Source organism: Cervus elaphus, chromosome 22 (genome assembly GCF_910594005.1).
Source record: "Cervus elaphus chromosome 22, mCerEla1.1, whole genome shotgun sequence".
Taxonomy (NCBI): domain Eukaryota; kingdom Metazoa; phylum Chordata; class Mammalia; order Artiodactyla; family Cervidae; genus Cervus; species Cervus elaphus.
In genome coordinates this window covers 15,604,218-15,619,998 of record NC_057836.1, presented here as the reverse complement: position 1 = coordinate 15,619,998, position 15,781 = coordinate 15,604,218, and the positions used below count along the sequence as shown (strand labels likewise).

Below are 15,781 nucleotides of genomic sequence, written 5' to 3'. Positions count from 1 at the left end.
CCTGGACCACCAGGGAAGCTCCTGAGTGGCATTTCTGATGGGCCAGGCAGTGGGACAGGATGGAAAGAAACAGACACAAGCCTCAGCCTCCTTCCCTGAGTCTCAGGTGCCAGTGAGGATGGAGATTCTTAGACCTGTCTACTAGAAAGAAGAGTGGGGTCCTCCCCCAGCCACTCCCCACTGGAAAGACACCTACCTTGTTCTGGAGGACTGGGACTGTCTCAAAGGAAAGATCATTAAGAGCAGCCCTCTGTTGACCAGGGAACCCCCAAGATACTAGTGAATTGATAGTGTTGCCTTGGCAACCATTCACCCCTGTACAATCCAGGCAGATGGAGACGGGAAAAGGGACAAAGATATCCTTCCGTCCCGCTGGTGATCTGTTCACTATTCTGAAGAGAAGCCTGATGGCAGTAAGGACAGTGGAAGGGCTCTCTCTGGTGGCCAGGATATCCATGTCAGTGACAATGATGATGGTGATACGGGGTCACTATTTCTAAGGCGAAACCTTTGGGATGCATTATTCCATCCAGTCTTCACTTTGGTCTTTTCAGATTGTTGTTCAGTCGCTAAGTCATGTCTGACTCTTTGTGACCCCATGGACTGCAGCACGTCAGGCTCCCCTGTCCTCCACTATCTCCCAGAGTTTGCTCAAACTCATGTCCATTGAGTCGGTGATGCCATCCAACCATCTCATCTTCTGTTGCCCCTTCTCCTCATGCCCTCAATCTTTCCCAGCGTCAGGGTCTTTTCTAATGGGTCAACTCTTCACATCAGGTGGCCAAAGTATTGGAGCTTCAACTTTAGCATCAGTCCTTCCAATGAATATTCAGGATTGATTTCCTTTAGGATTGACTGCTTTGATCTCCTTGCTGTCCAGGGGACTCTCAAGAGTCTTCTCCAACACCACAGCTCAAAAGCATCAACTCCTCAGCGCTCAGCCTTCTGTATGGTCCAACTCTCTCATCTGTACATGGCTACTGGAAAAAACATAGCTCTGACTTATGTCTTTTCATGGTCCAAGTCATGGTTTGGTGCAGTCACAGTCTGACATAGTCTTTTCAAATAGGCACTGTTATTATCCCCTCCACAGAGGAGGTGGGGTTAGGTAAGCAGCTAGGGTCACATAGCCAGCATAGCAAAGAGGCAGAAGCTGGGCCTGGGGCTGTGACGTCATATTAGATCCAGGGTAGGGCTCTTGCTGGCGTTGTCTTCAGAAACCTCAGTTTCCCCCATCTGAAGCGCTCAGGTGGTAAAGGAAAGGCGCATGTCATCACCTCAGCAACAGGGGCCCAAGGCGGCCATCTTTGTTCATCAGCCGCCTGCTCCACGTGCCCCCTGGGAGGCAGGGTCTGCAGCTGGTGTCCCGTTTTGCTCCAGGATGCCCTTTTCCATGGAAGAACGAGCTTTGTCCCCATCCCCACCACCAGGCTGGGGCAGAGCTGGACTTAAGCCTCTGCTTTTCCTCTGCCATGTGAGGGTGCGGGGGCGCGCTCAGGAGGGTGGGGTCATGGAGGGAGGGAGGCTCAGCCTCCCTCCTTCTCAGCCGAGCTCTCAGCTTGCCAAGAGCAAGCTAGCTCTCTGCAAGTTCTCAGCTTGCCTGCTGCAGCTTTGCAATTTAACAGTCCATGTGACTGCTGCTTTTCTCAGGTGCAGAAGGAACCAGTTACGCCCAACTGCTTGGGCCAGCTGGCCCTGGAGCTCCCTGGGTCCTCTCCGGGGCCGGTGGCCATGAGGGGCCTGGTTCTGATGGCAGGCTCTGCAGGCTGGTTGCGGGCAGGGCACTGTGGACGGGACACACATTTCCCCAGGACCACTGCATGACCCTGGGGCTTCCCCAGGTGGCTCTCCCAGGTGGCAAGGAGCCCTGGGTCAGATTTCTATTCCTCCAGACACCGCGCGGCTAGCTCCTGTTTCTTGATGTAAACAGCCTTGCTCTGATTGTCCTTGTACACTTAGAGCAGATCGGAGTTCTCTCTCCTGAAAATTGGTCACTTGTTTGCTCTTTTTCACCATCCCTTTTATGATAGCTGATTTGCTCTGATTGACCCTCCAGGACTCAGCTCTTTCTTCTAGTACTCCCTTCATTTTAGCTGCAGTCCTTCCACTAACAGATGGCTTCCCTTCACTCTGGGAACATGCCTGCGCAGGAAGGAAATTGTGTACCCAGTGGGCATCGGTTACAGCAACAATACTGCCTCATGTCAAACTGAAGACAAAGTGCGATATTGATTTTAATATGTGCTCTGATTTCAGAAATGTTAAGTTGTGGGGAAAAAATGCGTTTAAAAATTACCAGCGCATTTTTTTTTTCATGACTTAACATCTCTGATATGGCACTAGTGGTAAAGAACCTGCTTGTCAATGCAGGTAGACGTAAGAGATGTGGGTTTGATCCCTAGGTCAGGAAGATCCCCTGGAGGAGAAGATGGCAACCCACTCTAGTATTCTTCCCTGGAGAATCCCATGGACAGTGGAGCCTAGCAGGCTGTAGTCCATAGGGTCGTAGAGTCAGACATGACGGAAGAGACTTGGCACGCATGTTATTGAGAAGAATTACCAAAATGCAGAATGTGGAGATGCTCACAAATATGACTTACAGAGAAGGGTGTTTATACTAACATGTCCAGGAATCATTAGTGAGGACAGTTCCAAACCTGCTTGTGTTATGGGGTTTAGGTTGTCAACAAAGTGATAAAACCTAGGAACATCCCTAACCTGGCAGCACCCCTGGGACACTCTGTAGAGTCCTGGCATGTTTTTGCTGATGGGAACTGGTCCTGTCTGGTCCATCCCAGGAACCATCTTGCAAATGTTTGTTCAGCTTCATCCCTGACACACGGAGTTTAAGTCTCTGGGGGTGAAGCCTGGAGGGTCTGCTTTGTAAACCTCATCTCTGATGGAGGGACCAAACTCAGGGAAGGGAGGTGACCAGGTGGGTGCGGATCACATGCCTGGCCTTCCCCACTCGGATCCACAGCCTCTGGTGGATTTCCACAAGAACTTCAAGTTCAGCTCCTTTCACTCACAGAATCTTTTTGCCCTTGCCCTTCAGAGGACACTGTCTGCCGCTGCAGGCCAGGTCCCTGGCATCTGCATTTCCAGGGCTCAGTCCACAAGGTCGCCCTGGCCTCGGGGCGCCCCACCAAGCAGGGGTCCGACAGAGTTCCACGAACTGCTGGCATATTTCATCTGACAGATGTGGACAAGCAGCTCCTGGGTGTGAGAGAGCGGTCTTGGATTTCCGGGCGTGGCGGGTCTCCAAGCCCCGAGGTCAGGGGACACCCGGCCGCGTGGGTGGCAGCCTTCCTAGGTGGCCTCTCCTTCCCGCAGGGCCTGTGGGAGCAGTGCCAGCTTCTGAAGACGGCCTCCGTGTTCGCCCGCTGCCACGCCCTGGTGGACCCCGAGCCTTTCGTGGCCCTGTGTGAGCGGATGCTGTGCGCATGCGCCCAGGGGCTGCGGTGCCCCTGCCCTGTGCTCCTGGAGTACGCCCGCGCCTGCGCGCAGCAGGGGATGCGGCTGGACGGCTGGGCGGACCACAGCTCCTGCCGTGAGTCTGCGCGGGACCACCCGCCGCCGGGGTGGGCGGGGCCCGTCCTGGGTGTCCCACCCCAGCTAGCCAGTGCTGACCGAAGCCCCGGTTCCCGCCCCTGTCGCCTGCTCACAGAGCGAGTCCCCTCCCTAACGGCTTGAAAGGTCCCTCTAGCAAAGTCCCCATATCGCTTCTCCTGCCTCTTGTTATCACGCCCGGCCTCCCCAATTCCTCATGAGAAAAATCCATCTCTGGACTCAAAAGCTGTTCCCCAGCTCTGCCGGGGGGTCTCATCCGCTCAAGTCTGAAACTGACCAGGAGCAGGGCGGTGATCTCGGCATCCTGGCAGGCTTTTCTCAAGTCCCTGCCTGTCATTGCCTCCCTTCTCTCCTCCGGCCGGTATTCTCCATCCCTCCCCTGCACCCAGTCGTCTAATCTCACTGGGTCCCTGGTCATCGTGATTGTCACCACTCCCAAATTATCGTGAAGAACTAGGAGCTTGCAGGCCACCTCCTCCTCCTTCCCCTGCCCTCCCCCCCGCAGGCTTCCTGTAGACCACACTGGCTGATGGTGCAGGGCAGGCAGCCCGAATGTTTACACCACACACACGCCTTTCCGCGTGTGTGTGTGTTTCCAGCTTCTAAGTTAGAGCTTTTCATCTTTGCTGTGGGGGTGTGAGAAGGGTGGTTGTTGACAGCTGGGTTCGCCTCTGGAAGGGGGAGTGGCTGTCTTTTCAGGTCTTTGAAAGTAGGAGGGGCAGATGACTGAGGTATCTTGGAGGAGAGGCGGTTTGGGATGCTCGGTCCTTCTGGTTCTTCCGCCTGAGCATCAGTCAGCAGCCAGTAGAGACAGAAAGAAGAGGCGTCCTTATCCATGAAGGGCTGGGTCCAGTGGGATCAGAGGCTTAGGTGATGAGCTCCGAGGGCTGTCCTGCCACTCAGTGGCAGGACATAGACAGAACATAGATAGGAATGACCGTCCCCTAGCCTGGAAGATGCTATGTGCCCATTTTTGGCTGGGGTGTCTGATTGAATCCTATATCTTTCTTTAAAAAAAAATTTTTTTTTTGATGTAGACCATTTTTAAAGTCTTTATTGAATTTGTTACAATATTCCTTCTGTTTTATTTTATTTTATTTTGGCCATGTGAGATCTTAGCTCCCTGACCAGGGATCAAACCTACACCCCTGCATTGGAAGGTGAAGCCCTAACCACTGGACACCAGGGAAGTCCCGAGCCCAAGTTCTTGAGGAAGAGGAGCCCTCAGAGGAGAGATGGGATGGAAGACACCATTTCTGGCTTGTGTGGCCTAGGGGGCCTTGCATTTTCAGCCTGGAGGCATTTGGCATCCCCCGGAGAGGGGTTTAGGTGAAAAGGACAGAGCAGAGAAGCAAACAAGTGGCCAGTTGTTCGTGGGGATCAGGTGACTGAGGGGGAGCATGATGGTGCCAGGTGACCCTGCTGAGTCTTAGCCAGGCCCCACAAGGTGGAAGACGCCCCTTCAGGGCAGGAGTGGTCAGCGGATCGCCTGGGAGGTGACGTTGACCACTGGGGTGCCACTGAAGTGGAGATGGCCCCTGGGGCCCTGAAGACAGAGGGGCCAGACAAAGGGGCCTCAAGGGCTCTGAGCACCCTGGGGCCTGCGAGATGCTGCCTGGAGGGGACTGGCTCCAGGGAGACTCCCGGGTTTTCCATTTCAGGACCGGACTGCCCCGTGGGCATGGAGTACAAGGAGTGTGTGTCCCCATGCCACAGGACCTGCCGGAGCCTGAGTGTCACCGAAGTGTGTCGGGAGCGGTGTGTGGATGGCTGCGGCTGCCCTGGTAACAGATGTCCCACTTTATTTACAAACCTGAGACCTTGCCAGTGCCCTTGGCTCGGAGAAGCCAGATGAAGTCTGCTTGTGTTTATCCCCCATTGCTGAATTCAGAGGCCCTTTTGTAGGGTATAGTTCTGGCGAGGCAGAAAAGGAAAGATGACCTCAACAGAAGTAGGTTACCTTTATTCAGGCAAAGAGGGGCGACAGTCTGCTTAATGACCAGGCTGAGGGCTGAGAGGGATCAGGGTGGCTTCATACTTATCGGGAGGTTTGAGGAAGCGATAAGGGAAACATTAATCAGGTGGGATATTTTGAGTATTCTTTTGTTGAGATGACATTTGTAGTTGGGCGCGGGGTGATAAGTCTTCTGGGCAGGTGTAGGGGGTGCAAGGTTTCTGGACAGGGGGTGATAAGTCCCAGATAGATGCAACCGGCCTGGAGCATCAGGGTGGAACTAAAATTCGGTTTTGTTTTCTCTGAAGTTAGATGATTCAGCAAGGGGCCTTTGAGACTATTGTACTCTTTTCTAGGCCCGAAAGACTCCTTCATTCTAGACCCTGAAATCATAAAAAAAAAAATGGGAAAAAGGGCGCCGTATCTCTCTGGCTACTTCCTGCTGGATAGGGGCGATGGTTTGGGATCTGGAATGGAGGATCGTCTTAGGGCTCAAGTCTCTTTTTCCTAAGCTTGAGGTGAGGCTCTCGAGAAGAAGAATGGTCTTGACCTGATCTCGAGAGATGGCCCGAATCTGTTCTTGGAGAAACCTTTGAAAGAGATTAAAGAGACAGGGTCCAAATAAAAGGAATAGAATGATAAGTATCAATGGTCCCAGGAAAGGGAGCAACCAAGGGAGGATCTGTTGGAACAGGTTTTGTGGAGTGTAAAGGTTTTGTAACTCTTTCTTGCGGAGTTCAATTCTGTCTCTAAGTTCTTTGACTCGGCCCTGGACTATGCCCGTCTCATTAACAAAATAGCAGCAGTCCTCTCCCAGGAAAAGGCAGGTCCCTCCCTTTTCTGCGGTGAGAAGGTCCAGGGCTCGCCTATTTTGTAGGGCCACAGAAGCTGATGAGTTAATTTGCTTTTGGATTGAAACAAAGGACTCCACTACCTGTTCCATATCCTCATTAAGTTCTTGGGACAGCTTGTAATAGAAATGGGCAGAGGTCGAGATGCCTCCAATCCCGGTGCCTAGGGCTGCTGCTATGCCAGTCCCAATCAGGAGGGGGGCTATGACAGCTCGTCTTTTTCTGTGGGAAAGCTCCCCTTGGGGGTAGACTATTTGTTCTATCTCTTCCTCTTTGAGGAATGTTAGGCCTAGGGTCAGGAAGACCAAGATGCAGGGTCCAGGGGGGTCTAAGGGGAGGCATGAATATGCATAGGTCCCACAGAGAATGAAGATTCCTGGATTGGTGCAATTATTTGTGCTGTTCCAGAGAACCCAAGTGGAACAGAAGGAGGGAGTAGAGTTTGTAAGACCAGTGTAGTTGGGACTAGAGTAGTTAATACAGGTGAGGTTTGAAGAGGCTGAGAGTAGGACTTTGTCAGAGACTGGCCCAATGAGTTGTGTAGTTTTCTGTTGGGAAGGGGAGGTAGAGTTGCCCTGTGACAGCCAGGTTGAGGGTAAGGGAATTGCTATGTATGGTGAGGGAGACAGTGACATGCATATCCAGCACTGGGATGTGTGTTGTGTGTACTGGAAGAATTGGAAGGAAGAGTTGAGAAGGCGGGTAAGGTGTTGGTTGCTAGAGGGAGGTTTTAGGAGAGGCCGTAATTGGGAAAGGAGGTCTAGGCGTTTATAAGGCTCAGGGGTCGCCTGTAACTGGGAAATTATGTTCTTTATAACTTGTTCTTGTTTCTTTTCCCGATTTTGATCTAGTACCCCGCCGCCGTCTGAGTACCCCCAGTGGGTAATGGGATAGAAACATATGTTTCTTCCATTTGGCTTATGGCAGGTACTCACGAAACTCCCTCTCTTTTGTACTTTGACAGTGAGTAGGGATTTGGACTTCCCGTCCCCGAGGTTCATGGTGCATGGTTTTGGAGCTGTATTATAACATGAGGAATGTACGTAGGAATAAATGTCTGAGCAGGGGCAGGGAGTAGCCAGGAGGCTGGGGAGTGCAGCAAGGATAAGGAGCAGAGGAGTCATGGGGCTGTTAGTTAGGCAGTGCAGAGGAAATAGCGCCCTAGGAGCAGAACACAGCCAGCAACATAGGCGATACCCACGGAAAGACAAAGGATAGGCAGCCAGTCTTGAGGGGAGACAGTTACTAGGCCTATAGCAAGGATTAAGATTAAGAGTGCAGTTATAGTTAGAGAGACAGGGAGAGGCCAGTCAGGGTGAGGGGCAGAAGGCCCCAAGTTGGTGATTGTTTGAATCCGAGAGGAACAGTGCTCATTAGGATGTAGAATGATGTAGAGAATGAGAGTAAAGAAATCAATTTCGTCTGGAGTCAGGTTGTAGAAGGTTCCCTGGAGCCACAGTTGAGACACCAGTGTAGTCAGGTCTTTGAAGGAGGTTCCTGTTGGGGCGCTGATCCAGAGGTCTTGTAGTAGTTGGGTCAGGAACAGTTGTAGGTTGAAGAGAGTCCAGGTCATTCAGTGTACTCTCCGATGGTTGACAGGGGTTGTCGCCGGGTGAATTTTAAGGAGGTGGGTCCTGTGAGGGAGACCTGATAGATGTCATTTAAGGAGGGCAGCACAGGATTGGAGGTGACCCATTTTAGGAGAGAGAGGTGTATCCAGGAAGTGACCTTCTCAAGTTTAGCTGCAGTTGGGGTAAGGAGGATGACTTTGAATGGTCTCTGCCACTTTGGGGTCAGATCACCCTGGGGACTATCAGACCGATAGACCATGTCCCCAATTTGTAAAGGGGGGCAGGGAGGCTTGGGGGTCAGGGGCAGGCAGATTGTGGTTGACGTGTCTCCAGAGGGCATCGCGGAGTTGCGCCAGCAGAGGGGAGTGTAGGAAGCTTAGTATGGGAGGAGGTTCAGCGGGGAGTCCAGGAGGGAGCATGGGCCTTCCATACAAGACCTCAAAGGGGCTCAGCCCCGGGGGCTTTCTGGGCAAAGCCCATATTCTGAGGAGAACAATTGGCAAAAGTTTAGTCCAGTCCAGATGTACCTCGAGGGTTAGTTTGGTAAGGGTTTCTTTGATTATTCTATTCATCCTTTCTACCTTTCCTGAGGACTGGGGACAGTATGGAATGTGAAATTTCCAGGGTATCTGTAAGAATTGGACAAGTTGTTGGGTGACCTTGGATGTAAATTCTGGGCCATTATCAGACTGTAGGGATGAAGGCAGCCCAAACCTGGGGATAATTTCTGTGAGGAGGATTTGGGCCACGGTGTGGGCTCTTTTGTTTGTAGTGGGAAATGCTTCTACCCATCCCCAAAATGTGTCCACAAGGACTAGGAGGTATCTGTCTCTCCAGACCCTGGGCATATGAGTAAAGTCTATCTGCCAATCCTGTGCTGGGAGGCTGCCTCGCATTTGATGGGTTGGAAAGGATGTCGGTTTAAGGTTGGAATTGGGGTTAGTACACTGATATGTTTGACAGGAGCGGGTAAGGTTATCTAAATATTGTTGGTCAGCATTGGATATGGGGGAGTGGTTACGGAGGAACTGCTGGAGTGTCTTGGATGAGGGATGAAAAAGTGAGTGTAGATAAGAGAGGATTTCTCTGGTGGTGGGAGGGTCGGGTGGAGTCAGAGCTAAGATGACGGGGGACTGGAGGGAGGGATGGGACAGGGCTATCTCCTTTGCCTTCTGGTCTGCAGCATTGTTGTAGGCTGATATGAGAATTCCCTTTTGATGTCCCCTACAGTGGAAGACAGCGGCTTTGTTTGGTAAGAGTGCTGCCTCTAGAAGTTTGTGAATCAGGTCTGAATTAATAATGGGGGATCCCTTTTGGGTTAGGAAACCTCTTTCTCTCATATTAGGATGTTTGAGTGAAGTATGTTATAGGCATATTTGGAGTCTGTGTGGATGTTAACCCTTAGATTTTTAGCCAGAGTTAAAGCTCTGGTGAGAGCTATCAGTTCTGCCTGTTGGGAGGTGGTGTGAGGTGGCAGTGGTGAAGCTTCAATTGTCTGGGTTCCGTGATTGTGACAAAGGTGTCCCTGGATGATGGCATATTCTGCTGCAAACGGTGGGGATTTTTGAGAGCTGCCATCAACGAACCAGTGTGGGGTGTCTGGGTCTAGGATGGGCTGATCTGTTACATGTTGGAAGGGGTTTTGGGTAAGATCTACTGTTAGGCTGCAGCTATGTAAGAGGGAGTCTGTTGTAGAGGACATGGGTAATAAGCTGGCGGGGTTAAGGGGAGAGTGGGGGGAGAATGAGAGCTGAGGGTCGAGGAGGAAGGCATGTAGGACCTGTACCCTGGAAGGGGGAAGGGAGAGGAAAGCCCGATGTGACAGCAAGTCTCGGAAGGTGTGTGGAGAACAGACTGTTAAAGGGGCATGTCTAGAGAGTTTATTTGCTTCGGGTACGAGGGCTGCGATAGCAGCCATGGCCTGTATGCAGGGAGGCCACCCCTTGGTCACCATGTCCAGCTGTTTTGATAGATAGGCTATGGGAGCCCAGGTGTCTCCAGCCCGCTGACATAGAAGCCCCAGGGCCTGTCCTTGGTTGGAATGTGCAAAGAGAAAGAATGGTCTGGTGTGATCTGGTAGGTGCAGAGTTGGCACTCGGAGGAGGCTCTGGGTGAGCTGGCGAAGAGGATTGGCCAGCAAGGAGGGATTAAAGAGGGGCTCATCCAGACATCCTTTAGTTGCCTCATAGAGAGGCTTTGCAATGAGGGAGAAGTTGGGGATCCAGATACGGAAAAAATTTAGGAGGCTGAGGATAGACAGGAGTTCCCTTTTTGTTTTTGGAAGGGGGCAGTTAATTAAGGCCTGGATTCTATCTGGGGGAATAGTTTTTTGTTGATGGGATATGGAAAGTCCCAAGGTGACTTTTGTCTGGACTATTTGGGCCTTAGATTGGGATACCCGATAACCCCAGGATCCCAGGGCCCCAAGGAGTTTGGCAGTATGTTGGAGGCAGAGTTTTCGGGTTGAGCTACAAAGGAGGAGGTCATCTACGTATTGGAGGCGATGACTGGGGGCTAGGTCGAGTGTCTGTAGGTCCTTTTGTAAAGCCTGTCCAAAAAAGTGGGGACTGTCTCTGAACCCCTGGGGGAGAACTGTCCATGTTAGCTGTTGGGAAACGTGAGTCTCGGGGTCTTGCCAGGTGAAGGCGAAAAGAGGTTGGGAGAGGGGGTGGAGGGGGATGGTGAAAAAAGCGTCTTTGAGATCTAATACTGTGAAGTGGGTTGCAGTCGGGGGTATGGTAGACAGAAGGGTGTAAGGGTTAGGGACTACTGGGAATGTTGGCATAATAGCCTCATTGATTTTTCTCAGGTCCTGGACCAGTCTCCAAGAGTTTGGTCCCTTTCTTACTACCAGAATCGGGGTGCTGTGTGGTGAATGGGTAGGAATTAGGATAGAGGCTTGAAGAAGATGTTCTATGATAGGCTTAAGTCCCTTGTGGGCCTCTGGGGTGAGGGAGTACTGTTGTTGGGTGATTATAGTCGAGGGGTCTTTTAGGATGATGTGGACTGGGGGATGATGTTTGGCTATGGATGGGTGATCAGTGTCCCAGATTTGGGGGTCTAAGGCAGGTAGATCCAAGGGAAGGTCAGGGGTGAGGGATAGGGACTGTCCAGGTGCCATCTGCATGCAGACTATAGAGACTATATCGAGGGGGATATGGTAATAAAGACCCCCAATTTGGATAACAAATCTCTCCCTAGGAGTGCCATCGGGCACTGAGGCATTATGAGGAATGAGTGTATAAGTGTTGGTTTTCCAAATTGACAGAGTAATGGAGGGCTAATTTTTGGCCTTAGGGGAACTCCAGAGATCCCCTTGATTGTGATTTCTGAGTCTTGAGTTGGGCCAGAGTAGGAAGTTAAGAGAAAGTGGCACCAGTGTCTACTATAAAAGAGGTCTTTTTTCCAGCCACTGCCCCATCTACCCTAAGTTCCGAGCTCGTGTTCAGGACACAGGCTGGGGGGCTGGAACCTGGGCCCTGTCATTGGAACAACTCTTGTAGAGTTGGGCTGGGGTTCTGGGGAGAAGTGGGGATCTCCTCAGATGTGCCAGGGCGTCCCTGTGGACATTCCACTCTCCAGGTCTGGGAGGTGGGGACCTCCCCAGGGGTGCCAGGGCGTCCCTGGGGACAGTCCATCTTCCAGTGTCCCCATTGGCCACAGGTTGGACATGCTTTTGTGGGGGGCTGCGGGTTTGGGCATGCCTTTGCCCAGTGTCCTGACTGGTTGCATCAGAAGCAGGGTCCGGGGCGGGTCTTAAGCCCCGTTCTGGGATGACTTGGGCCAGGCTGATCTCTTTCCTTAATTGCTGCTGCCAAAAAGGCATATTTAGCTTTTCTCTCACGTTCTTTTTCTCTCTTAGCCTCCTCCTCTCTATTATTGAACACCTTGAAGGCTACTTCTAGAAGGTCTCTTTGGGGGGGGGTCTCAGGGCCCTTTTCTAGTTGTCGAAGCTTGCGTCTGATGTCAGGGGCAGATTGGCTGATGAACTGAATGTGAACGTAGAGTAACCCAGCAGGGGTAGTGATATCTAGGTTGGTATACTTCTGGACTGCCTCTGTGAGGCGTGCCAAGAATAAGGCTGGATTTTCGTCTGCCCCTTGGGTGATTTCCCTGACTTTATCATAATTGACATGGATATGAGTATTTTTCTGCATTCCTTCCTGAATGCAGGTGATCATATGATTGAGTCTCCTGATACCTGGGTCACCGGGCTGGTAAGTCCAGTGGGGATCTAACTGAGGCACCGCCTCATCAGCAACTGGGCTGTCCTGGTCTTGGTTATGTAAATGATCAGCATGGGCTTTTGCCGCTTGCCAGATACGGTCTTTTTCATCTGGGGTGAGAGTGGCATTTAGGATATAATATACGTCACTCCATGTGAGGTTATAGGCCTGGGAGAGTCTCAGGAATTCTTTTTTGTGTCTGGTAGGATTTTCAGAAAATGATCTTAACTTTTCTTCTATCTGGCTCATATCTGACAATGAAAATGGCACATGGACTCGGGTGGGGCCCTCTGGTCCTGCGACCTCTCTTAGGGGAAACATGTGTTGGGTACATGACCGTGTGGCAGGTGGGGAAGGAAGGAGGGAGGGGGAGTCGGGGAGATGGGGTAGCCGGGCCAAGGGGCAGTCAGGAGAGGCTTCGGTGCCAGTAGGTGAGTTGGATGAAGGGGAAGGAGAGGGGCGGGCGGGGTGGCGGGTAGGGAGGGGGCTCGTCCGCGGGGTCGAACTCTGGGGGTGCAGAAGGTTGCGGTCTGCGGTTAGTTGAGGAAGAAGAGCCCTTTTACTTGGGAGGCAAGGTGCATAGAAGGACTTCGTGGGTGGAGCAGGCCTGGCATAGGGAGGGCCTGCTCCGAAGGGCCCAAAAGGCTTGGGCATAGGGAATCTCCGACCACTTCCATTCCGTTTAAGGAAGTCAGTGAGATTTTGGAGAATGTTAAAGTCAAATGTGCCGACTTCAGGCCAGCGGTCTTGATTGTCTAATTGGTATTCAGGCCAAATCTGTGTACAGAGTTGTTTTAAGCGGTTAGCTTTGAGTTCAGTGAGTGAGAGTGGTTTGAGATTTTTGAGAACACAGGCCAGAGGGGAATCTTTTGGGACAGAGTGGCCAGACCCCATAATTGAAAGGCAAGCAGAGGCTCCTATTGGGAACTCGAGTCGTCACCCGCAGTCGCAATAGGAGTTATGAGAAGAGAGCTCTGTGTCGAGGTGGAGCCTCCCCCACCGTCGCCTACAGAGTGGCCCTGGGCCGGGGATCCCGGGACCCGGAGAGGACTGAATTCTAGGGTGTCTCTAGAACTCCGTCCGGATCGGCTCTTACCTTAATCTAAGGGGCCGGCTTGTGTAGAGTGTTGCATGTAGAGCGGTCGAATGGCAAGAGGTCCCTATTCTGGAGGTCGTCAGAGAGAGAGAGAAAAGGGGGTAAAGCCGAGGCCTGGGGGTACGCAAATCATCAATAAAGCCTTAGCACAAGGCTCGCACTGCTCACGAAGGCACTAGGCGTCCCCGAGGGGAACTTAAGAGCCCTGGCAGAAAAGTGAGCTCAGAGGATGTTTGCGCTCCCAGACTCCGGGGAGAAGGGGAAAACAGTGAGAGGGCTCCCAGACTTCAGGGAGAAGGGGAAAACAGTGAGAGGGAGAGAGAGAGTGAGACGAGTGTCTCGCCCCCTCCCGGGTTTCGGCACCAAGAATGTAGGGCATAGTTCGGGCAAGGCAGAAAAGGAAAGACGACCTCAACAGAAGTAGGTTACCTTTATTCAGGCAAGGAGGGGCGACAGTCGGCCTAACCACCAGGCTGAGCGCCGAGAGGGATCAGGGTGGCTTCATACTTATAGGGAGGTTTGTGGAAGCGATAAGGGAAACGTTAATCAGGCGGGATATTTTGAGTATTCTTTTGTTTGAGATGACATTGTAGTTGGGCAGGGGGTGATAAGTCTTCTGGGCAGGTGTAGGGGGTGCAAGGTTTCTGGACAGGGGTTGATAAGTCCCAGATATATGCAACCGGCATGGAGCATCAGGGTGGAACTAAAATTCGGTTTTGTTTTCTCTGAAGTTAGATGATTCAGCAAGGGGCCTTTGAGACTATTGTTCTCTTTTCTAGGCCCAAAAGACTCCTTCACCTTTATTTACTTTTTTAAAAGTCTTAGTACAGAGTGGCCAGAATTAAGCTGGCATTTATTTTTAATTTATGTTTTCCTGTTGTACCGTATCCATGAAAGCACATGTGTGTCTGGGGAGTAGGGTGGTCTGGGCTCCAACAGTGATTTTGTTCGGGGGAGAGGGTGGCTCGTGACTCTATATGACCTGTAGTGTTTTCTCGGTTAAGAATCAGGAAGTGATCTGGGAGAAGGACAGTCTAAACTCTGTCCTGGGTTGGCCATGTGAGCTCAGCTGAAAAAGAGTCTCTTCCAGGAGAGACCTTGTGAGCTTTGGTGAAAAGTCCTGGCTAATTACTGAGAGTGAGTCCTGTGTGTTTCCATCGTGACTTGCCTACTGGAGGGCTTTGAATGAAACACTTGCCTCCATGTCTTCATCTGAGAGCATGGAGACGAACAATCTTCCCCCACCTCTGTGCAAGATAGACGAGAAATTCTTTGAGCTTTCTGGGAGAAGCCTTCAGCCTAGGCTCATGGCTTCCTTTCTGGAAGGCCTTGAACAAAACTTTCCCCCATTACTTCATCACTAGAGTGGCGATAAATAGCCCCCCCACCCTACCCCCTCACTTTGCAAACTGAAAGATCAGCATCGTAGAATGAGTCCTTTGCGCTTTCTGCAAGAAGCCTTGAGCAGATGACCACGCCAAGGCTCCTGTGGTTGGGAGATGGGTCATGATGGTGACAAGGCTGAGTCTTTGTCTTGTTGCCCTTGACCCAGAGGGACAGCTCCTGGATGAAGGCCGCTGTGTGGAAAGTACGGAGTGCCCCTGTGTGCATGCTGGAAAGCCATACCCTCCAGGCGCCTCCCTCTCACGAGACTGCAACACCTGGTAACTGGGGCTGAGCGGTGCAGGTTTGGGGAGCTGCCAGAGGCTGGGGAGGGGCCGCTGGGCCAGCAGGGGCATTCGGGGCACCAGCAGGTGGAGCAGGACCAGGCCTGGGCTGGAGGTGGTTTGGGAAAGGCTGTGGAGGTTGACGATGGAGAGCAAGGATTATATACAGATCTGCCTGGAGGAGGGGGGTTGAGGGGAAGGCCGCTTCACGGGCAAACAGCGTCTCTAGCCGCACCCCCACCCATGCTTTAATAAGCGACTTTCTCCCTGTTGCCTTTGTTTCTCTCAAGCTATTTCTTCCAGAAGCCCCTCTGGGTGTCCCCCCCTGCACACAGGCGAGGGGAACACCTCAAGACCTTGTCCCTGGCTGCCTTTCCCTCCCGGACTGTCTTCCAGGAGTCTCCAGGGCTGCCCAGCACGGGTCAGGGCGTTGCCCCATCAGAGCCCACCCTTTCGGTCTTCCACCAGCAATATGTGTGTGTATGTGTGTGCATTTTGTATATGTGTGTATTGTGTGTATATATGTGTGTATGGGTGTGCATGTGTGTGCACATGTGTTTGTGTGTGTCTGTGCATGTTTGTGTGTGTATGTATGTATTGTGTATGTGTGTACATGTGTGCATGTATATGTGTGTGTGTGTGTTTGTGTGTGTGTGTGTGTGTGTGTGTGTTGAGAGGGTAGAAATTCAACTGCTTCGTGCCTGGGTGGACTCCCTTGGTTTCCCTCTTCTGTCTGTCTGTCAGGCTTTGCTCCCTTATCTCAGCATTGTCTACATGATTCCTCTGTGGCTGAAGCCCCTTCACCTCCCGAAGCCCCCTCTGATTTGGGTGCCTTTCTGTTCCCAT

General features: G+C 52.0%; 1 protein-coding gene across 1 annotated transcript in view; it reads left to right on the top strand.

Moving 5' to 3' along the window:
- The window catches only part of VWF (von Willebrand factor), a 128,913-nt gene that overhangs the window by 25,697 nt on the left and 87,435 nt on the right, over positions 1–15,781 (top strand). Inside the window, exons 7-9 of the mRNA XM_043880888.1 lie at positions 3,334–3,550; positions 5,232–5,354; positions 14,821–14,932. Coding sequence (XP_043736823.1) covers positions 3,334–3,550; positions 5,232–5,354; positions 14,821–14,932 — 452 coding nt within the window. The remainder of the gene's footprint in view (positions 1–3,333; positions 3,551–5,231; positions 5,355–14,820; positions 14,933–15,781) is intronic.